This window comes from Pseudopipra pipra, chromosome 6, assembly GCF_036250125.1.
Source record: "Pseudopipra pipra isolate bDixPip1 chromosome 6, bDixPip1.hap1, whole genome shotgun sequence".
NCBI lineage: Eukaryota > Metazoa > Chordata > Aves > Passeriformes > Pipridae > Pseudopipra > Pseudopipra pipra.
This window is the reverse complement of record NC_087554.1, coordinates 38,137,621-38,161,557: the sequence shown is the minus strand read 5'-3', so window position 1 is coordinate 38,161,557 and position 23,937 is coordinate 38,137,621. Positions and strand designations below refer to the sequence as shown.

The following is a 23,937-nucleotide window of genomic DNA, read 5'->3' as shown; positions in this document are numbered from 1 at the left end:
GTTCTTTTATGCTCATATTCTTTCTCATACTGAATTACACTTTACCCTGCAAATAATTCTACCAAAATCAATAGGTTTCCTGGCAGTATGATATTATTTTTATTGTAAGTAAAGGTACTAATACAATCTATAATAATACTCCCTATTGGGACTGTGATCTATTAACTTACATGCAAGGACAAAACTTGGGAAATCTATCCAGAATGAAACCAAAATTAGGCAACAGTCTGCTAGGTCAATGATCCACCAATTAAAGAAAAACCTCTTCAGTAGGATTTAATGGCTCCAGAGAACACTATTCAATCAATAATCCACTAATATCGGAGAGATTTGCACCTGAAAATGCAATGCTATGGCTCCAAAGGGGCAGTTATAGACAATCAAATAAATTGTCTAATCACATGCAGTAGCACAAAGTGAACCTTAATGGAGACAGTACAGTGAATTTCTGTTAACCCTCTTATATTTTCAGTCCACGCTGTAAAAGTTTTTCTACATGTTATCAGTAACAAAGGAAATAAAACTTTGAGGCCAACCAAAGTGCCAACCCTTACTGTAAATTAGTGCAAGTCAATCTTGACTATTTAGGGAAAATATTTTCTTCTCTTTTTCTTTTTCATCTTTTCCTTTCTTCTCATTTCCCTTTTCCACGTTGATAGAATGATTCTGGTTTTACGGTAACTAGGTCTTCAAGGCAATAGCAGAACAATAAATAGTCGCATTTTCAAGGAATCGTTTGGGTGGATCAAAAGAAGTAAACCAATTAGTCTTCAATGATAATGAAAATAAGTGATGGATCTGGGAATGCTGTCTCAAAAGAAGTCAAGTCAGCCATTTTTCACTTCTACAGATCTGAGTCTTCAAGAGGCCATGACTGAGAGGGGAAAGATAGCTCAGTCTGTAGATGTCATCAACATGAAAGTCTTGGGAAAGGAACTGTTAGCTGTTTGTCACTATGAAATTGCAAGTTTTACTTTGGGTGGCCAGTTTGGGACAGCTTTCTCTGTAAGCCATGGTGTCTTCTGTGTTACTCAACCTGAGGGAGACCTCAAGTCTTTCAAGCTTATCCATGACATGAGAATTAAACATAAACAATCCCACTACAGTAAGAAAGACAGGGACAAGGGCTCAATTGCCTCCCCACTAGCTCCAGTTAACAAGATGGCACTGGTTCAAATGAGCACTGTCCTGCACATTCAGGAGGGCTGAGAGAGAAATTTGGGCTTAACTTTTCTAGAAAAAAAAATAAACCTGTAATTAGTGTAGGAGAACGTGACAGATATTATCGGTAAATCATTCTGAGCTGGAATTGCAGTTGTCTCATTCTCAAGTCCCTCAAGTCTTAATGAATTCCTGATGATTCCTAGAGTGGGATTCATCTGAGCTAATGGAGAATTGAGCCTGAACTAATCATTTAGAAGCAGATATTCTGAGGTAAGGTATCTTTTCTCCATAACCTAAATTTTTAGTTTTGTTTTTAGATGCATAAAATAGGACAGATTATTAGCATCCCAAAAGTGCTTTTCTTTCCCCCAATTACTAGAGAAGAAACTCAGAGAAGATCTCTGCACTGTAGCTAGTCTGTTTTAGTGTGCCTCTACCTATGCTGTTTGTGGGACATTCATCTTTGTCTACCAGAAATAAGGGGACACTACATAAAATAGAGCCAGGAAGTAAGTAAAATATGAATTAGTGGCCTAAAAAGCCACTAGCTTATTCTCTTCTCCACCAAAGCTTTCAGTGAATTGCCGTATCTGAACTCTGCTAAACTCAGTTCTTTCTGTTACTGCAGTAACCTCCATCCCATATCCCAGTTTTAGTCCAGAGCTCTTCAGTGTTCCTTTATTTTCCCCAGCAAAGGGAGCAATCGTGGGGCAAAATTGGTTTTAGACAATCAGATAGTGTTTATGAATAATTTTGATGTTTTGATTAATCAAGAAGTAAGCAACAATGTAAAAAACTCCGAGAATACATGGTTTAGGATTTACAGCCCAAATGGGATGATGGACTGAAAGCTCCTATCTCAGATGGGATATTTCGTACTAAATGGGAACTGCAAGTCACATCACTGTTGCCTTAAATAGGGAGACCTTATTGAAACACAAACTGAACTTTTTTTCAGTAAGTAATGAGTATATTAAATCAAAATTTTAGATACATTTGAGCATATTAAGCATTCAAGTACTCTGTGTGTAGAAGTATGGTTATATATATAGTATTGTGCAATGATATTTTAGTACATTAAAATCAAATTAGAGCTATAAAACCATGTATTGTATTAGGGCCAAAAAAAATATATGTAGACCTGCTTAACTATAAAAAGGTGGCTTCTCATTTCAGTGGTCCACGGAAGTGCTACTTTTGGCTGGTGGGCCATGAAAATTCAGTCTGAATTTGCTTCAAACCTGTGTAAGAGGCATGAGTCTATGTTTGACTTTGGAATCCTACCTGGTTTTGTAAGATTTAATACTGTATGCCTTTCTGTTTGCTAAAATTTAATCCAAACAAAACTTGGGTAAATAATGCCAGGAACATCATTCCAAAAACTGTAAAGTATCCAAAATGCAGTAATGAAAGCAATTCCTGGCACCTATAGGAATAACCAGCACTTATGCCCAATTTCTGAGTCTCCAAACCTTTACTCAAACCTTTACTTTTATTTCATTTTGGCCATAATCTTACATGCTCCCAGACTCATTTGTGTTTTATTTGATAGAAATGTGTTTAATTGAATTTTTTGTAAGACATACAGTGCTGACTCTTCTGCAAACTTTTCAGTTCAAATAAAAAGCATCATAAGATGTATTGATTAGTTGATTTGCCATTAATTACCAATGCAATATTACTTAATCAGAAAGCTGAGTTGCTTTAGGCACTGGAGAAATAAGAGATGATGCCGAGAAATACTTTTTTGAAAAATAACACTTCATCGTCCGGTATGCTCAAGTCATAAATTTAGTGGAAGATGAAAACACATACTTCTGAATGGGTCTAGTAATTAGAAATAGTTACAAGCATCAGATAATTTACAGTTTACAAGGCAAGCAGAAATGTTTAAAAATACTACTAGCTATGGAATTCAACAGACTTTTCGAAATTTTAAATGAGAAAAAAATTTCAACATTTTTGGATGAACAAGCAGTCTGATCTCTTTAACAAATACATTGACTAAACTCAATGAAAACCACAAGTATTCAGTACTGCTGAGAATCACAAGTGTTGAGTACTGCTGAAAACCAGGAATCTCCTTGTTAAAGATCCAAATAAAGATTTAGGAGACAGGTATAACTAAATACAGCATGTTGCTTATTGCTTCAAATAAAATCAGAAGAGAAAATGACATGAAATGCAACATTATTTTTGCCAAACACCATTTAGCAGAAAATCTCTGCTAAAATCCTGTTCTGAACAGGAAAATCCTGTTCCCCCTCCAAGTCTGGAAGGGAAAGAAAACAGGATCCTTTATAAATCCTACTGCTGAAAGCACTAGAGGCTTTCCCAGTTGTACATGATTGAGAAGAGAGTCTGAGACAGACATACTGGCAAGTCTAAGCTTGTTCTTCAGTAGCTGGTGTGTGAGAGAAAGCCATAACAACTTTTTGAGACTGATGGGTCATTTATATAGAACACTTAAAGTCTTAAGTTTTATTGCAAGTGACAGAAATATATAACTAATCATTTAGGCTCCCTTGCTGTCTTTTGGAAGGCATTTTGCAGAGAAAAAAAGCATGCTGTTTGAAGTCCTGGACACATAAAAGCAAATGTGGCAGAACACTTCTACTGACAAGCCAAAAGGCACATAAATTTCTGGCCAGACTTTACTCAAATGAAATTTACTAAAACTTTCATGAAAGAAAGCGAACTCTTTTTATCTTCTCATTCTTTCCTGCTCCAAATCTCTCCTGACCCACAAAATTGCCATACATTGTTATGTTAGGAAATCAGTTGTGCCAATTATCAGTCTCATGATATCCAGTCTTTCAGCTGCTAGAACTATGTGTTTACCTGAGAATCTTGTATTTCATTTAAAAAGTAAAATTCTGGTTCTGGCTCTTATCATTTTCTGTGAAAAGCTAGAAAACATGAACTCGAGACTCAAAAGAGAAGAGAAATAAAAAAAAATTAATAAATAAAATAAATGTATATTTGTAGCTATGAAGTTCCCACGAATTTGAAGTCAATTTCTTTATTTTCTTAGTCCACATTCAAGGAGTTTTTGTGTCACAGGAGAAATAAAAACAGGAGTAAGATAACGAGGCCTCCCTCCTTACAGCTGGGCAACTTGTATTCACTCTTTCCCCTTTCTACTATAGCTACCCTCGGAAACTCACTTAATGTTGGTGCGGAATGGCCAGAAGTGTCACTAAGGACTACAGCAATGTTTGTGCCTGTCCTTCATAACTAAATATGAAAATGTTTGAGGCTGCAAGGAGCACTGAAAGCTGGTGGAATGAGTAACAAAATGACTCTGTAGCCCAGCTGCATGTTATGTTGCACAGAGAACACTGGGCTGACCAAAGTATATCACATAGATGCCACAAAACTAAGAAATAGAAGAACTTACATAAGCTGGGTAATGATCTTAACTAATAATATTATAGTAATTCTAGTATCTAAATATATAATAATGATGGGAAAAAAATCAGCCATACATCATCATCATGGCTAGGCTTCATGAACGAAGATTTGGGAAGGACTTTACCCACATTTGTTACAAGCACGCTGGTGGCTAAAAAGACCAATGCGAGATAGACATGTCTGATTGCAAAAGGCACAGCAGAAAGACTCCTTAGGTGGTGTATTCTACAAGACATGATTCTTTCTGCGTTGTCTTTTCTTCTCAAGAGTGATCCTGTGTGCGTTCTCAAAGGAAACAGCAGCATTATAGACAGTGTGTCTTCAGACCTCCCGGTTGGAGCCCAGAGTAGACCAGTTATGTTGATCAATATGGCCAAGGCTGAGATGTTGTTTCAGGGAGTCCTTGTATCTTTTCTTTGGGGCTCCTCTCTTGTGGCAGCCATTGGCAAGTTCACCATAAAGCAAGATCTTAGGGAGGCGGTGGTCCTTCATCCTTGAGATGTGCCCTGCCCAACACAGCGTGTTCTCAGCAACATGGCCTCAATACTTGTGGCTGCTGCTTGTTCTAGAACAGATGTATTGGTCCCATAATCTGACCAGTGGATGTTTAGGATTGTACGGAGGCAGCATTGATGGAAGCGTTCTGAGAGTTGCAGGTGGTGGTGGTAGATGACCCATGATTCAGATCCATATAAGAGAGTAGACAGCACAATGGCTCTGTAAACACTGATCTTGGTACTTTTCTTCAGGTGTTTATTTCACCAAACTCTTTTATGGAGTTTTCCGAAAGCACTATATGCCTTTGCTAACCTGTTGTCTATCTCTCCATCAATCTTACCATCCAAGGAGATGAGGCTACCTAGGTAATTAAACTGCTGGACTGATTTGAACTCTGAAGCCATACATACTCAGCAGGATTTAAACTTTGAATAAAAACAAGAAATAGCAAGGAATCAGTCTCCTTTCATTGCAGAAGAACATGGAATATACTGAGAAGTAACCTAAAGGAAGAAAGGAAGGGCTGCCCTGTGGTTGGTTCCAAAGAGTAGGGTCACTGTAGCTGGGTTCTCCCTGACACAGCCATTGACTTTCTGTGAAAACCTAGAAAAGTCATTAAATATCCATATATTTTATTTCCCTCATTTCTGAAAAGGTGATGATAATAATAACTACCCCAAAGGTTTAGTGGGGTTTACTTCAGTAATGTTTGTACAGCATGTACAGCTCTTGACTGGAGAGTACTATAGAAATGCTAAGTATTATTATTACATAGGAGTATTAGAAAAAAAAGTAATGCAGTAGGAAATTCTTTAATAGAAACACCCAAATTAATATGGGATGATTTTTTTACAACAGAAAATCAAGAGGTCAAAATAATTTCCTACTTCTGATTTTAACAATCACTCCTCCCCAAACATTGCTCTCATCTTGGGTCCCAACTGCATGTGAACTACATATTTAATTCATCCTCCAATTGTAAGATGAAAGAAAAGCACTTAAAAAATGGAATAACTCTTTTTCCTAAGGCATAAGTGTAATATAAAGTATAACATTATGGAATGAAAATCAACAGCGTTGCTGAGTTTATTTTATTAAAAATGATTCTCTGTGGACAGTGCCTCTGTGTATAATTGGGATGGTGCAGCACAGTAAATTTCCATTAAGAAACAATGATTCACTTAGTATGGTGAAGACAGTAATATGGTTAAACTCTTAAGTTAAGTGGAAAGTAAGTCAAACTAAACCCCAACAGGTTTTCTGCTAGGGGCATAGATAATGTTTTTGAAAATGTTCTAAATTTTCTTTCTCAAATATATGTATTATACATTGCAATATTCTTAATTATATCCATTTTCTCCTTTATACACTTCCCCAGGAGATTAGTGAAGAATGGAAAACTTACTTATAGTGGATTTCAGATTTAATGAGACAAAGATGGTTTAATATATATGACAAAGTGATATGCTCTCACCATATTTGATAGGTAATTATTTTTTATACTCTAATGGCTACCATTTTGAGAATAATTAATGTATTATTTGTGTAATTAATAGATAATCAACTGAGTATTAAAAGACTCTGGTTACATGGTGGTGGGTGGTACTACACTGTTTAACATCTCTAGAGCTCTTGGCATGCTGGCATGACATCACATCATATATGCATTAAAAGTTTTCCTTTGAGAGACTTGTGCACATTCAAAATACATAAGTAACATTGGTATGATATTTCTGTCTGTATATACATATATATATATATGTTTCTGTGTCATACATACATATATAAGAATGTATATTTTAAAAAAAGTTTTCTAGAACTTAGATTTTTAAATGCATAGTTCTGCACTTAAATAAATGCCATAACTTTCCACAGATATAAAAACATTCAGCATTTCCTATGGAAAACATGCATCTATTGCTGTGAAGTTCTGCAGATCTATCAACAGTCCTTCATAACCACTAGCTTTGAAGTTTGTTGACAGATAAAACAGAATCATCATGATTTTTTTTCCCCATTAGCAGAAGACAGCAACTCATTAAAAAAATGATATTGATGTCATAAGAAAATTTAAAATTACATTCAAATGGACAAGCTCAGGAACCTGAAAACCATCAACTTCATCTATATCAACATGACCTTCTCCCAAATCATCATGATTGGAAAATTAGGAGTGAAGGAATGACTAAATGGGAAGATAGTAATTTTTCTCGTGTTGTTTTCTTGAATGCTTGTATAAAAAAAGGTATGTTTAGAGGTGTTGGCAACATGCTCTTTGAGGTGCTGATTTAAGAAACTGTCCATCACCTTGAGAGTGCTGTTGCTCTACACACCCTGGTGTACTACTGGAAGAGAAAAACCCCTTACCTCCAAAGCTCAACAGTGATTTGTGATTTCTTTCTTATTCTTTGGTCAAAGATCACTTGCAGAGTAAAGTGACTCATAATGATGACCAAGGTGAGAGCTTATTTAGAAGCTATGAACAGAAGAAAATGACGTGGTTATACCAGATCTGTTTGCTAACTTAATAGCCCTCTTTCTTGAATGATGCCACTACTTTTGGGGAATGGATCAAAACGTGCAACCTCCACTAAGTCAGTTGCAAAGCTGAACATTGGCCTTCAGTTGAAAGAGCTTGTTCATCTGAATATAGCATTGCACATACCATTCTTTTCCCTCCTTTCCATAAGTTTTCAGGCTTAGGTTTAAGATGTGGCCGAGATTGATGCAAATCTCATGGTCTATGTTTTTTCCACACATCTACGACCTTGAAGGTTTTCTCATATATGCTAAATTTATCTCTCTGTAACTCTTACCTCAGATACACTATTCTTGACTCATATGTGCAAAGAAACTGATGATCACACACCTTAATTAATTGATGTAGGGAGTGAAATTCAGAGTGAAGCTTTTTGTGACAAAACTCAGGGGGTTTTTTCCCCCCTCCATGTCAGAGGGGTTGGAACTAGATAATCTTTAGGGTCTCTTCCAACCCAAACAATTCCATGATTCTGTGATTTATAGTGAAGTAGAAGGAAAGAAAATTATTGCTTTTCCACTCATGATGCAATTAGTGCCCTCTAAAATTCTCTTTTGCAAAATGTTTAAGAAATAAATATTATAGCAAAGATTCAATAAAACAAATATGAATGAACACACAGTACATAAATGAAGGTGAAAATATATTATTAAATATGTACATGCATTGTAATATGTTATGTATAAAATAAATATTTTATCCTATCATAAAGAAGAGTTTCTCTACAAAGGGATGATCATTTTTTTATTACCTTAAAATACTGCAGTTGTTTCTCAGCATTCATTGTTCCTTCATTTTCTTGTCTCAGACAGGAATTGAAGATGAAAAGCTCTGTATCTCTCAGCCACCCTTTCAGCTCTTTGATCCTGACCTCCAGCTGCCTTACCAGGCTGCCACTTTCAGGCGAGAGCAGGTCACGTGGACCCAACCCACTGTGCCCTACCATTATGTCTTGGATCTTCTCTCCTAGGGTTTTCTAATGCATCAGATAAGGAAAACATAGATTAGTCATATGTACCAAAACATATACAGGTTAATGTGCAACAAGAAGCATCTGTTAGAAGGCCAGAGATGTGGTTTTTTTTAATAATTATTACTAATACCAATAAATTTCATTCTTAGTTTCCTTGTTTCATTCTATTTCATTTTTTTTTGTACCCTTGTTTCTCACTTATGCTGTTCTCTCTGGGTCACTGACTGTGCTAGAAGGATTATAAATCAATGTTTATTAAGAGCAATTAAGGACAGAGGAGACAAAATGCTACATAACTTTGCAAACTAGTTACTCTACAGAATTTGTCTGTGGCTTTAGATGATTATGACTGTGAGAGTTACTGGTTTCCAGGCAGCAAGAGAAACATGACAAGCACTGAGTTCACCAGACTCCTGTCCAAGGTACTGTCTACATTTTTGGAGTAACAATGAAATATTTTTTGAATTATGTTTTATGAACTGCCAGGTCATAATTTCCAAACATGTAGCCTTGGGGCTATATGGAGGAGCAGTTAAGTCACAAAAGAGTTGGTTTGTTTTTAAAAGTGGATGAACTCATTCAAATGTCAATAAGCTAGAAATTGCAAATCTTCACTGTTCCTGAACATCAGTCCAATTATTTAGGCCACCAAATTTGAATTTCAGTTCTCTGTGTTAAGCATCCACTTTAAAAATAATGGACCAGAATAAACATTCACCTCTGATTGCTAATGAAACTAATTTACTACATCTTTTCAAAGTAGTATTTCTAATAAAAGAATCACTGAATAACATTTTGATAGTGGACGCTGTGAGCATAATGAATATTCTGAAGAGGCCAGGGATAAAAAGTTACCTTTCTTTTCAGTATCTTGAAAGGCAATTCTTTAACATCACAAGGGAGATATGCTGTTGCCTGCTTCTTCTATGCTAAGACATATTTTATCTGACCTATAAGAGGCTGTCAGGCAGACACTTATTATGAGCACTAGATCTATGGTACTGATTGTTGAATATTGAATATACACTGACACTCACATCCAATAACCTTTTAAACTGATAATTATTGGTGGTTAATTGTTGTAACATGAAGATACAGTTTTAGGTGACCCAATATGGCCGTCTGTTGAAAATATAGGCTTTAGAAAGTTACCGGAATACCATTTATAACAATGAAGTTAGCTTCCAAAAATAAGCTTTGAAACACAAATAAAATTAGAGCAACTGATACTAATCTACTATGTGGCATTCTGTAAATAACGTCTGTTGGAGATCATAACTGAAAAACGTGCTTTCTTGGCAACACCCTTCTATTTTCATGGTGCAAATATTGATAATTTGAAGGCCCTCAGTGGAATCCAGCACTAGCTATTGTTTTTATGCTGTAACAAAAGTAGCAGCAGGAGGTGAAATCAATGCCCTTGGAGGGTAGGGTCACAAAAAAGAATTTATTGCCACTTTTTTGTTCTGGAACAGTTTGCAATCATAAATTCTTCATAAACAGAATACTTCAGAGAATGGTCCGTCTTCATAAATATACGACAGAGGACATCAATTTCATTTAATTCACAATTTGTGTCAGCACAGCAGATGCCAATGCCTGCCTTGATAGGGTTGTTTAATATGCAATTGAGACAGAGTAATATTCAGCACAGGGGACAAAATTTCACAGATTAAACTGTACGCACCACTGACATTTCATTCTAATGTATTTCCATTCCACAGTGTTCACCTTAGATGAAAGTAATATTAAAAACCATATCCCTCTATTTTGCCATTGTTAGAAGTTAAAATCCTTGTCTTTAATTTTTTTCATGCCAATTAAAATGTAATCATGCCAATTAAAACAGTATGTCTAGTGTTGTTAGTTTCTGCAAAGGTTTTTATTAAATTAAACAAAACTCTATCAAACTCTGCTTATTATTCATGAAATTGCATTTAACAGGAAAACCATAATAGTTATATTTTATTTTTCTGTAAATGCTGAAATTAATGGCAAAAGTTAATCTCGAGGTATATACTGAGAAGCAAAGGGCTTCAAATTAGGGCTTCAATTTTTTTTTTAAGACAGAATTTTTTTAGATTTTTAGAATTATCATCAGTTACTTATAGTTTTATATCCTACCAACTCTAATCACTGCCACTGAATTAAACCGATTAAATACATTGAAATTCATAAATGTAAGGCTTACATCTGAAATCATTTTAAAAATACAAGTTGTCATGATCAGATGTAAAAGATTAGGTTACTAAGTCCTATTTTTATCAATAACTTTATTAAAGATCAAATAGATTCAAAATGCTTATGGTGATGTTGCAGATTAAAAAGTAATAAGATTACTGATCATAAGGCAACTTTTAACATTTTCTGACAATTTGCACATTTAGAGAATTAAGCAATTAGAAGCAACTGTGCTGAATCAAAAAAGCCCCGCCCTCTGAAACAGCTATTGCATTGCTACTTAAGCTGAAGTGATACAAGTCAGTACTTAAAATGCTGTTGGCAGGTTGCATATATAGTTTACTCTTAATATAATAGAAATATTTTTAAACTAGGATAATAGCATGCAAAATTATGCAATGTAACTATATTGCTAATATCATACATCTATAATTAATCATTTAAAGTAATTTATAAATTTATCTTACCCTTGATTTGAAGTGAAGGCAATTAAGGAGAGAAGTGGATGGAAAAATATATAGTTTGACCTCTCTCTCTCTCTCTCTCTCTCTCTCAGCTGTTTTACAACAATAGGACAATAGTGTCTCCTGCACAGTGCCATCATCGGTCTCTGGGTAACAGAATCCCTATATTGCTTTTTTTGCCAGATTCTTGTATCTCACTCTTTGGCTGAAACCCAGCCCATCATAGCGTGAAATGAATTACATGAAACTTTTTTGGTTTTTGTCAAAAGTGAGCTGAATACAGCAGCATGAAACATATCCTGGCTGTATTCTCAGTTCCAGGTATGCAGATTTGTACTGAATCTGTATATTTGTTTTTGAGCCACCAGTGTGACCTGAAGTATGCAGTGACAGCCCCACTTTTCATCTTAAAGGTATAGTAAATAGTTAAACAGTAGATGTCTCTAACATGTACCTTCAGAATAAATTCTATTAACATTCACTCAAGCATGACAGTCAGTGTATATCAGATATACTGCATTATAGTTGACTTGGTGCATACCCTTAATACATGGCATATTTTACGTACATTTTTTATGTATTAAAGAACTAAAATTATTAAAGTCAGACAGGAGACAAGCATGGAATAAAAAAAAATCAACAGAAGAGGAAAATACTATGGAGTTTTTATAATAGAATGAGTAGTTTGTTTGAAATGTTCGTGGTGGATTGAAAGAGAGAGATATTTGTGCTTCAAATTAGAAATCAGACAGACAGTGTACTTCAACACACAAAAATGTACACATAACCCACAAACAGTAATAAAAATGCAAATACCCCAAGCAGTTCCCATTTTTCATTAATTGAATCCACTTTTTCAAGGAGATCGTTTGGTAGTAAAACACCACTTTTCTTCAGAGCTTCAACCTTACTAAGCAGTTCCATCTTTTTCGGGTGCCTGATTGACATTTCTACATTGTATCTCTAAAAGGAAAAGAAATATATAGTATTAGCTGCTGTAAAGAGTTTTCATTATAAAAAAATAAATTTTTATTGTATGTGCCCAGTTATGGTCATGCTTACTCTGACATTTTTTAATTTTATTTTTTTTATATACACAACCTTCTCATGACATATCATAAGAGATTTAGGTACCAAGCACATAGACTTCTGCATGACGTGTATATGCAGGCAGTTAGCAATTTATTACATATAGTAATATTCAGTCTCTCACAATATTCACTTGTACAGTAATATTCACTAACACTCTCCCATCTGAATCTTGATCTACCTTTCTCTCATTCAGGTTAGTGGGACCTTATTTTTCAAATATACTACTTCAACAAGTAACAATGAGGCTCTCGATTCAAAACCAAACCAAACAAAATCCAAGGAAATAATTTCATAATTATATTTCCTCTACAGCTTATTTCTTCTCTCTTTCATTGTGGAGTCTGCCTCATAGATGGGCCTGAAATACTAATACATATGAAAATGTGAGAGTTTCACCTTAGAAAAACAATTAGACATAGCTCCCTTAAAATACAATAACAGTAATTTGATTTTTATAGCATCAACCAACAGGATGCTATGAAATGAAATGGCCCACAAAAGAGAACAGCCACAATGTTAAAACAGTCAAATAGTTTCTTCAAGCTAAAACTACCTTTTATTTCCTGCACTGCTATTTACTGATTAAAAAAAGAAAAAAAGGACAGAGAAAACAGATATAGGAGAAAGAAGAAAAAGAAAAACATGAAGCTTCTTTCATAATTACTTTCACAGGACTTTCTAAATCTTTTAGCTGTATATTGCTTATATAGTGTATACAAATGTATTCTAATCTACAGACACATTGGCAAATAAATATTTTTAAAAACTGTATTCCCCGGAAACCTGAATTAACTATTAAATATAATATTTACTATAGTGGTTATAAATGTTTTCATAGTTGACAAAGTAAAAACAAAAACCAAAACATTAATACGCAGGCATCCATTTATATACTTACCCTCCACATAGTTAACTTAATTAAGTATAAAAACATTGATTGAAATAGAACTTCTGATATGGCCAAAAATATGCCTCTTACTGAGAGAGAAAAGTTCAGCACATATTCTTACAAAGGTGTTTACAAGACATACATAAATTATGCATAGCTATTAGCAAATTGCTTCCTAAACATTAAGCTTTCTTTGCTTTAAATTCAGCCAAGAAAACTGCTATGGCAACTCATACTGAAAATGTTAATAACTGGGCTAAGTATAAAAAATTAAATGAGAATAAGGAATGTTTAAAACATGGATGCCTTCGCTAGATCCAAGAACATGCTCTGTAGGAAAACAAAGCGAAAAGACAATTGGAGACAGCCTAAAGAAAATAATAAAGGTGTGAAATCACTGTTTCAGCTAACAGGTTCTCAGTATTTCCATGCATATGTTTGCATATTGTTAGTTTCATATTTTAATCTCTCATTTACACAACACATGCACATCATTTGTATTATGTAAACTTCAGCAAATATTAGTCATTTGTGGATCATAGAGCAAATGTTTTAAATGAGGTGATTTAAACCATTTCTCATTATTAATGAACACTGATCAGGTGTCTGTGTATCCAAAATTGCATGAATATGCATGGTAAAAAAACCAAGGAATTGTTTACAAAGAGCTTGCCTTTTGACACTTGGTGTACTGCTGCTCAGGTTTGAGACATGTACAACAGTAGGCAATACCTACCAGGATGGGTGCTAGGGGTCTGGACCCACCAAGAGGCACCACTATTTTATTCAACTAATATGTTCAACAACCATGCTTCTTGGTCCTGTCTTATTGCCTTTTCGGCTTGAATGGTTACTGGAGGAGATTACAATCTTCTTTATGTAATCTGATTTCTATTTAAAGATGATATAGCTGAAAAGGATTTGCATAATTATTTCCATAAGTACATGTAATATCAAGGGGAATCCAGAGTCCGATTTGCTAGGCACTGAAATCCAGTTCATGTGACTCCCTTTCTTTTGTCAAGTGAATTAATAGACTGAGGGAGTCCTCTAGCTGTGTGTCACTGGTGCAGGCACAGCTAGTTACTGCTCTAGGCTGGCACTTGTCTGGGCTGGGTATGGGGATGTTTCTAGGCATCCCAGGACTGATGAAGAAATAAAATACATTCCATGTTTCATAACTACAATGCTCTTGTTAACATAGAAACAGAAGACATTTCATTTAATTTTGGACTAGATAAAATAATTCAGTGCTGCGTAATCCAAATAGTGTGACAGATGTTATAAAGGTTATTACGTTAAAAACTAAATAAACTAGATTTTATGTATGTGCTGTTTTTGTCACTGTGTAACCTACTGTATAAACAAGCATGATTGAAAGTTCTGATTGATAGAAAATGCATTATACAGTAACAGTAAAAGATTAAATAATTCAGTTGATTATCAGATGTATTGGTATGTGACTGAGAGTCAGTATTGTTTCACTCACGGATATTTAAAATGCAGTGTGTATTTTAAGGGAAGAGCTTAATGTACAGGAGGTACAGTTTGAGATAACACAAGATGTTATTGCTAATGCTATTTTTTAATCCATTAAACACCTAGACTCTGAGCAGTTGCATGGAAAAATTAGCCACCAGCTCTATCAGTGCTGCACAACCCTAGTCTGGTAGGACTACTTAATCCTTTGGTGAGAAGATAATTTTATCTTCAGATTCATTCTTTCCTCAGCTTTAAGGGAAAAAAGGCTGTTCCATTGTGACATTCTGTGGGTATTGTGATATAGAATACTGTTTAATAGCCAAAAATGAGATTAAGGAAGTTAAGGTTGCAGGCTTCTCTCAATAGCCAAAATAATAAATAAATGAGTAACATTTAATTTCCCAAAATACTGTCATATCATAAAACTGGGAAAAAACACGAACAACAACATACTGGAAAAACTGCAAAATATTTACATCATGATTAGCTGTGGGCACACATGTCTGGTTTTGTGTTCCTGAAGCCACTCAAAAGAAATCCAAAACATTGTTACGTAAGTTAAAGAATTTGGCTTTTTATTCCTTCTCACTCAATACAACAAATATTTCTCAAAGGACAAATAGTGGAATTTAAAAAATGGCAGTAGTGTTTATCTGGGAATAAGTTTGGCAGAAATATTTAAGCCACAAGAAGTTGAATTCCAAAACAAATATAGTTAAAACCTTACTTTCCCTGATAAAAACATTCTAAGAAATAATTCAGGCAGGCTTGATTGAGACACATTTTTTGACACTTTAATCTAAACTGGGTATTTTTTTTATTTTTTCTTTAAAAAATTATCTAAAACATTTTTTTTGTGTGAAAAATTACACCCGAAAATTCTGCCCAAATGCAGACTGGAACAATGCCTTGTAACAGTGTTAATTGTCACCATGGAAACCAGAAGAATAAGCCATTTTGAAACTGGTATAGAAGGCACACATTGAGCAACTCAAGCATTTTTCAGCCTCCCTCAGTGTTAAGGAACAAGATGCCTAGTCACTGAGAGGTCAGAGAAAGAAATCATCATGAAAGGGTCGTAGATGTGCACTGTCTGGTAAACAATAAAAAAATCTGTACACAGTTAACAACTCTATAAGACTGCACACTGCATCTTTTAGAAGGAGAAACACCACAAAAAGGTGATCAGGACTGGGGTGCAGATTCCACCCCTCAAGCAAAACTTTAGGGCAATAATACGCGAACCTTGCCCCTAAAGCTCCCTGGGAATTCTGTTGTTGTAATAAAACTTCAGAAGAGGAAAGGAAAAAAAAAGCCTGCATGATGGAATTCAAAATAATGCTCTAAAAGCACACAGAGAGATTAAGACATCCATTGTAAGACTTTTGTATGGTGCTTCTGTTGGTTATAGTGAAAAGAGACCAGACATACTGAACACACAGTGGAGCTATGGCTACGAAGTACAGAAGAATTAAGCCAGTAAACTTTCTCCATTACTGGAATAAGGACATGCTATTCGTAGATGTTCTGCATTCCATCATTCACTACTAACAAAGTATCTTCAGTCAAATGGCACTGTAGGATATACAACTGAGATCAAGACTGAGTGACCTGTAATTTTAGTTTTACCTGCATTCAATCTTTAAACTTTAAAAATTTGCCTTTTGGGATGTTTTGACTGCTGCAGACACCAATAAATACAGATACATATCCTCAGTGTCTGCGTGTGCATGCACAGTCAGCATTGGCATACATTTGCAAAATATACTGCACGCATAAAATTCAGTAAAGAATACTCTGCAAGCAAATTCACCAAATATCTAATAAAAATATATACAAACATATATATCTATGCACATATAGCAATATTTGTCCATCATCTCTTCACACACATTTTCTTTGCTTTCTGGATAATGTTTGCACTCTTCATGCTAGGCTTCATGGTGGCCCCTTAGGAAGCCCATGCCTAATGCCATTCAGTGACGAACAAAGAGTCTTTTTATTCCAAAGTCCAGGGTCCAAAGCTCAGCTGTATACAGGCAAAGTGAAGGAATCTGCTAGAGGCCAGCCTACCCTTCACAATAGCCCTTAATGCTTCTACCTTTTTGGTACTGTCAATGTGAAACATTTTAGAAACTGTCCAGAAGCTTGGTTATATTTCTTATGCCATCAATAGCACTAGAACCTCTGGACAACATTCAAGATCTGGGCTGAGCGATCTGTCTAGATGAATAGCAGTTGCTGTTTCTTGCAAACTTCATGTATTTCACAATTAGCAATTTATGGCAAATAATTGCACAGAGAAATTATAAAGACTCCTACAATTGTCCTTGTAAATTAATAATAGGCTTTCTTGATTGGGATAAATTTGCTGCTGAGCCTTTGGAAAAATTAAAAAGTGCAATGTCATTTAAAATTGCCAGAACTCACAGAGCAAATTACATCTGAGGTTAAGAATCAGTTTTTCCTCTTCTAGTTTATTCCATTTGCATGATCTGGAAATCATATTACATTGGCTATGTATTGTTAATTGGACATAGATTGCATTATCTTTGATATAAATCAAACTACAAATATTAAAATGAATTGCAAATTCTGTAATAGAAGATCATAAAACAATCCTTTTTAAGTATCTCCCATTAATAATTTAATTCCAATTATATCACTTGGAAAACTCAAGAAGGAGAGTGCTAACTTATTTCCATCTGCCTTTTTCCCCTACAAATAAGCACAATAGCACAATATGAATTTGTGTGAGAGTACATGTGCATATGGGTGCATGCCTGTAAAACAAAGCAAGTCTTTGCACTTTTCTCTTAAACCCCTACAGACACCTTGCTTTTTTTTTCTGTTTCAGAAAGTAGCAAATGCAGATTACACTTCTGCTATGCATTCCCTTCTGTAGCAGCTAGAGAAATAAACATATTGAAAGAAATATTAAGCAACTTCATGAACTAAATTTTGCCTACATTAAAATTTATGCAGTTGGTATCCATTGTTCTTCATTTTTTTAAAGAAAGGTAATCCCAACCCTTTAAATTTTACTATAAATGTAATATCTTTTTGAAGACTTTGTGTGCTCTTTAATGAATTTATATTAAATATTTAATACTGTTTAGGGCATATCCACTACTACCAAAAACAGTTATATTCCCAGCAGTCCCACTGTTTCAGGCAGAGGGCTTGATTGATCCTCCTAGCCTGAATTGAGTAGAATGAAAAGAAGCAGTTGGAAAATAGCTGCAATCATTTAATGCAGATGACCTCTGACAGGCTCACAGCTCTTCTATCTGAACAGAAATTTGCATGGGGTCTCTGTGCAGAGGAACAATGTAACCTAAATGGTAGACAATCTTTATTCTAATGAAGTGGGTGTCAAGGTCAATGTAAAACTGCAATGATAAATGGTGCACCACTAGGCAAGAGAAGTTGCATAGGCATTGTAGTGCTTTCACATTAATTGAAGGCTGAAATGCACTGAGTGAAAGCACAAGACTCTCTTTTCACCATAATGTGTTAATGCACAAATGTTTAAATGTTTTATTCAAGCCCCTAGCCTGTTGGCACAAATCTTATTGCAAACAAAAATACAATAGTTGGCCAATAACCAGAAAAATAGAACTTTTTATTAGCTTGCCTTATTTCTTGAATTCCTAACAAATTCCACTATCTACTCAGAGTACCAAAAGAATAACAAGTCTCTGGACACCTAATGTAATTCCCATGATCCTTTTTCTATTTAGGATATCTGTCTTTAATTAGTTCCAAACAAGCAAGCCTTTAGACAGCTCTTCATTAGATACCATTCCCAATGAACTAACTACAAGAAGAAAAGTCATGCTTCAATATTATTATTTTCTAGATTCCAAGTTTTCTTTTAGTATATAGTTAACATCTCCAGGTGCTTTTTGTTCTCAGGAAGAATTAGACCAGTAAAACTGGGCTTTGTAATGCAAAGAGTTGTGTGCCTAGAGTGGGGACTAAACTACAATCTATTATTGTGGCTTTGTCAAAACTGCAATACAACTATAATTATGGTACTTCATCAGTCGATCAAGCAATTTGTGGAAGGCAGTACATTTTGTCTTATAAAAATGAGGAGGACAGTAAGCTGCTTTTTAAAATCCTGAGCTGCTTAAGCTTGTTAAGGGTATATTGTTTGCTAATACACTCATTAGCAGCCAAGCATTTTAACTTCATCAATTAAACAGGAAATGGTATTGCACCATTAGTTTCACAAAATGCTAAAAAACAGATAGGAGTCTACAGCTCAGAATTTTAGAAAACGTATTTTCACCTGTGACCTGCATTATACACTTCAAACCAGTTTTTATGCAGCTACATATACTTGGGGGGCAGAGGGTGTGTCTGTCTGTGAATGAATGTAGGTGGTGAAAGCCCTGCAGATAGTTGTGAAGCTAATTATATATAATATATATGTATACACACACATACACCCACTTAAAATTTTGCAAGTCCCCTGAAGATTGCTGCTAGAGCGCAACATCATTTCTTGACACCGATGAACATTTACTCATCTGAGTAATCCCAAGGATGACAGAAGTTTATTCCTGTGAACGACTAACAGCTTTCCTGTATAACTAACAGGTTTGCAATATGGATGATAAATTTTGAGTATTTATCAGACTTTATAGTTTTAGGCTCTTCAGTGCAAATAGGTACTAACAATACAATTAGAGTTATTAGACAAGGAGCTATAGCTTATTATTAGCCAAGAGGATCTGCAGATTTTTCAGTTTCTGGGGGTCTGTGAGTGGCACATACTATACAACGACATTTCTATTTTACAACTCGCCTAAGCAAGGAAATTTTCCATACAGAAATCAGTCTTCAGGATATGGCAATTCAGAGAGTAAACTCCAGTGGGGAGGGTCAGGGGGAGGGTGTGGGGAAGTGTAGTGTAAAGGAAAAAAACCACCAAATCCCAAAAAAGCCCCACGTTAGTGATGAAACTGTTTAAAAAACTGTACAGCTTCATCTGTGTGTGATTTGTCAGGTCTGAAGCTTTGACGTGCCCAAGGGGCAGACCCCAGCGGGGCGCAGGCTGCAGAGCTAAATAGCTGTGAAAGAAGTCTTAATGTAGGATGGAATTCAAACTAACCTTGACATGACCTCAGGAAAAATATGCAAAAAGTAAAATGAATGCACTCTGCAAGATACATCCTAATTTTGTGGCCGAGCTAGTTAGTTTCACAAACATAACTGGGATTTTAAAACCAAAATAAAATGTGAGAAAAAAGGGGAAACTTCGGAATTCAGAGTAAAAACTCAAACAGGCATGGGATGTTGCTGTGGATGCATATGAATCATTTGGAAACAATCCAAATAAAAACCAACACTGAACAATATTGTTGTCAGCCTGTCTATTCAGGAAAATTGTTTTTTTAGGTTGAATATAAATGACACAAAGCCAAGATTACATCACTGCATTACAAAGTCTGTTGTGGCTTTTAGCCGAACAAGCTCCATGGTTCTACTGGCTGATGGTAGTAATTCAGTAAAAAGTTTTAAAGGCTTCTTTTTTTTCTTTCTTTTTTTTTTTTAAGCTTTGTTACTATAAATATAGTGGAATTTTGCTTAAATATTGATTATTTAAAAATTTTAAATCCACATTCCAGAGTTTGTTCTGCAAGCTTACGACTTCATACAAACAATAAAAATTTGAGTGTGCATATTGAGCCTCGATTTGGCTTTATAATACATTTTGCCTGTCTTGCTCAGTGCTCAGTTAAGCAGGAAGACATCCACCTTAATATAGCAACCAAGAACTGCCTAATTCAGTAGATATATGGAAATTGTAATTGAGTGTCAACTAGCATTGAAATTCAATCCCATTACCTTCAGAATGCAATTTTGTAGCAATACCAGTTATTTACTATACTATTAACAAGATTTTAAATATAATTAAATTGCAGAGAACACATGGCCAAAATACAGCTGTTAGAATTCATATGGTGAGGGTAATCCCATATCAGGTGCATGAGAGCCCACCAGATCCGAAATGGCCACCCATGGTGCAACAGAACAGGTCATAGTGCAGTTCAGGTGAGGTCACAGGAATGGTACAATTCATGTTTAACAACCTGTTATCTCACAAACTATGTGTTTTACTGCGTTCTTTGGCTGCTATATGAAGAAAATTCTGATATTCATCTTGCATTGCTTGTTAGAGTTTTGAGGTTGGTTCCACACCTTGCACCAGAGGTGTGACTTTTGGTACAGATGCAACCAACAGACATGCTTAACATATCAGATGTTGATTTAGCTAAATTTACATTTATTTGTAAATTTTCCTGGAGATTAATTAATATTAAATAAATAAAAAACAGTGCTCTTTAGGAATTAATAACTACTATACTGTTGGGTTTATGCTCAGGTATATTTTTTTGAGGAATAAACTAGAGTAAGGGAGATTCCAAACACTTGTATATTACTACAGTTAGACCATTATTGAGTAGAAAATTTATTTGATAGGAGAGAAAATGTTTGGCCTGGAAACACAAAGGTGTAGTTGCAGCTCCATCCTTGGCTGGATATTCTCGAAATCTCATACAGATACTCTTTCATATTTACATTTTTACAAAATAAAATACAACAATGTAAGATTATGGAGATTTTTTGAAGAAGATATTCAAAGAAAATCATTTATAACCTGTTATCCTCTCTGTTAGGCTGTGCCTGCTTTTGCAGTATGCATGAAACATAAAATTGGAACTCCTCTATACAAAGATTTAATTCCAAATGCACCCAGTATTGTCAGGCTGTGTGTTACAGGCATCATTCTGTTTTGAAATGGATGTTCCTTTGCATTTATCTTTCATAGACTAGCTCTTCTGAAGTCCTTATTCCATTGTTACTCAGCCAGAATGCTAACAGTGATCAGTAATAGTCTTCCATGAGAGAAATTTGACTGAAAATCTACAAATAAATTACCCTCTCTTCTAGCAGCACCTACTGGGATATGTTTCGGGTAGAATATCTCTGGATCCCCATATTTTCAGCTGTTTGCCATAGGAGAAGAGGTTCCCTGCTGCAAAAATACCCAAGTGGAAATTGAAGCTCCTCAGATCAACAGAGGCAGAACTCAGTCACCACCAAAGGACAGGTAAATCCAAAAAGATCAGTATACCCAGCACTTAAGACACAGGGACTTTAGTAACACAAATTACTAGACCTTGTCAACTGTGAGAAAAGAAAATCATCCCTGGGCTGTGGCAATAGCCCTACAGTCTCTGCAGGCTGGTGCATGACCTCAAGTCAAGGTCAGACAGACACTGCATCAAGCTTGCTCAGTTTCTAACCTCAAATCTGAGATCTGAATTCTCACTATCTGTAGTATCCAGGGTAACAAAATGATTTTTAAAGTAATTGAACTTTTTTTCTATATGACAGAACTTACATCTGTTTGATGGCCCATCTAAGTGCTGATTGGAAAGGGTGTTGACAGCAGTTTCTCAATATGCCTAACATTTATAATGAAAAATGTAATTTTTATTTTAAATGTACACCCTGTACTGTACTAAGTAAAGGAAAAGCTAATAGTTTTTACAAAGTGCTATTTGATTTGTTCCTTATAATTTTCCTTGTGTTATGTCAAAGTTGGTACTTTGACATGCAGCAGGTCCAATAGGAGTGCTAAACAACTCCACTGACTATCTAAAATCCTGGCATTCACCACAATTCCTGTTACTGCAATACCATTACAATGATATCAAAACTATTGGTTTAGTTTTGTTTTAACTATTGTTAAAACATGTTAAAAAGTAAGTCTTATAGTTAACTACTTATTGTCATCTGTACAGAGACATATCCTGAACCTTTCAAGAAACACAGCAGAAAATACCTATTAATTTTTCCAGTATACATTAACATTATTAAGACAAGAGGAGAAAGTTGGCATCCCTATGCCATTATCAGCATTAACAGTGGACTAATCTCATTTTATACTGAATTTTGTAAGTTGTTATGAACTCAGTATTTCATTTTTAATATTATTCTAGGGAAAAAATAGTACTTTTATACAGAAGAAAAAATACTCTCAATTTGAAAAGTTATTTTTATGATCAACTACTAACTGTTCTCAAGAGCAAATTTATAACAGAACTGCTGATGCAGCCTAAACTGTGGCTGTGTGAATGCTGCAGAAACAGCTCTTTCAGAAAACATTTTTTAGCAATAGGAGAAATCCAACTTTGTGTAAACCTAAACTTTTTTTTAACAATATCAAGTAATGTTAACAGCATGCTGAAAATGTTAAGGCTAAGTGTACAGTGTCAAAATAGATTGAATCTCTCTGAAAACTGGAAATTCAGGTTTTTAAACATAATCCAGATGTTTGGCTTTTAATCACATTTCAAGAAATAGGAAACTTATGCAATACAAAATTCATACATGCATATTTCATTAGTGCCTTTCCTATCACTGAATTAAAAATTTCTAACACATGTTTTCCTTGAACAGATAATGTTTTAAATTACAAGAGTTGGCAAGAAGTTGTACACCTCTCAAATGTCATTTAAGTATTTTAAATTAGAAGAAAATATTTCATTTTTTATGTTATTAACAGCTTTGATAGCAAATGCTACAGCAATGATCATTTTTGGCCTTATCAACAGGAAGTTCAATTGTCCCTGAAACAAACTAAGCATATAAAGATGACTGAATGGCAGGAACTAAGAACTAATCTTCTAAATATCTGAACTGATAACATTCTGACAGACCTGAGTATTTAACACAGATGCTTCATATCTTTCTTACCAGTAATCAAAACAGGACAATGTTATGCTTCTTCAGCAAGAGCCAGACAACCCTGAAGGTGAAAAAACTCCTTCTGAGATGTATTTCAATTCTAGAAGACTGACAACACCACTATATTTGCTGAATAATATTTAAAGGACTATATCAGAGTGGCCATTGTTTCTAAAAGCTAATATATGTGATAAATTATACAAATTTTTTTTAACCTCCAGAGTCTTGGAAAATTAGCTTCTGAGTTAATTTGTAAAAATGGTCTTTCTGAATGTAATAATGTTTCAATATTTTAAATAATTTAGGACAGACAAAACCAAAGCAATAAAAATGAGAGGAACTATCACACTTATAATGGGAAAAGGGAAAAAGACAAAAAATCCTGCTTCTGGCTACCTGCATGTGGCATTGGGCTTGCTTTTTAAGACCCCTGTAACTTCCAAGGAGTATGTCAAATGTGCTCATGAACCAC

General features: G+C 34.9%; 1 protein-coding gene across 9 annotated transcripts in view; it reads right to left on the bottom strand.

Annotated features, from left to right (window-relative positions):
* AKAP6 (A-kinase anchoring protein 6) overlaps positions 1-23,937 on the bottom strand; it is a 314,923-nt gene that overhangs the window by 83,228 nt on the left and 207,758 nt on the right. For all 9 annotated transcript variants that reach the window (XR_010431376.1, XM_064658568.1, XM_064658567.1 and 6 more), the window contains 2 exons: positions 12,050-12,196; positions 8,367-8,591 (listed from right to left, as the gene is read on the bottom strand). Coding sequence is in view for 8 of the 9 variants with exons in the window: in XM_064658568.1 (XP_064514638.1) it covers positions 8,367-8,591; positions 12,050-12,196 (372 nt within the window). In the remaining variant the exon portion in view is untranslated. The remainder of the gene's footprint in view (positions 1-8,366; positions 8,592-12,049; positions 12,197-23,937) is intronic.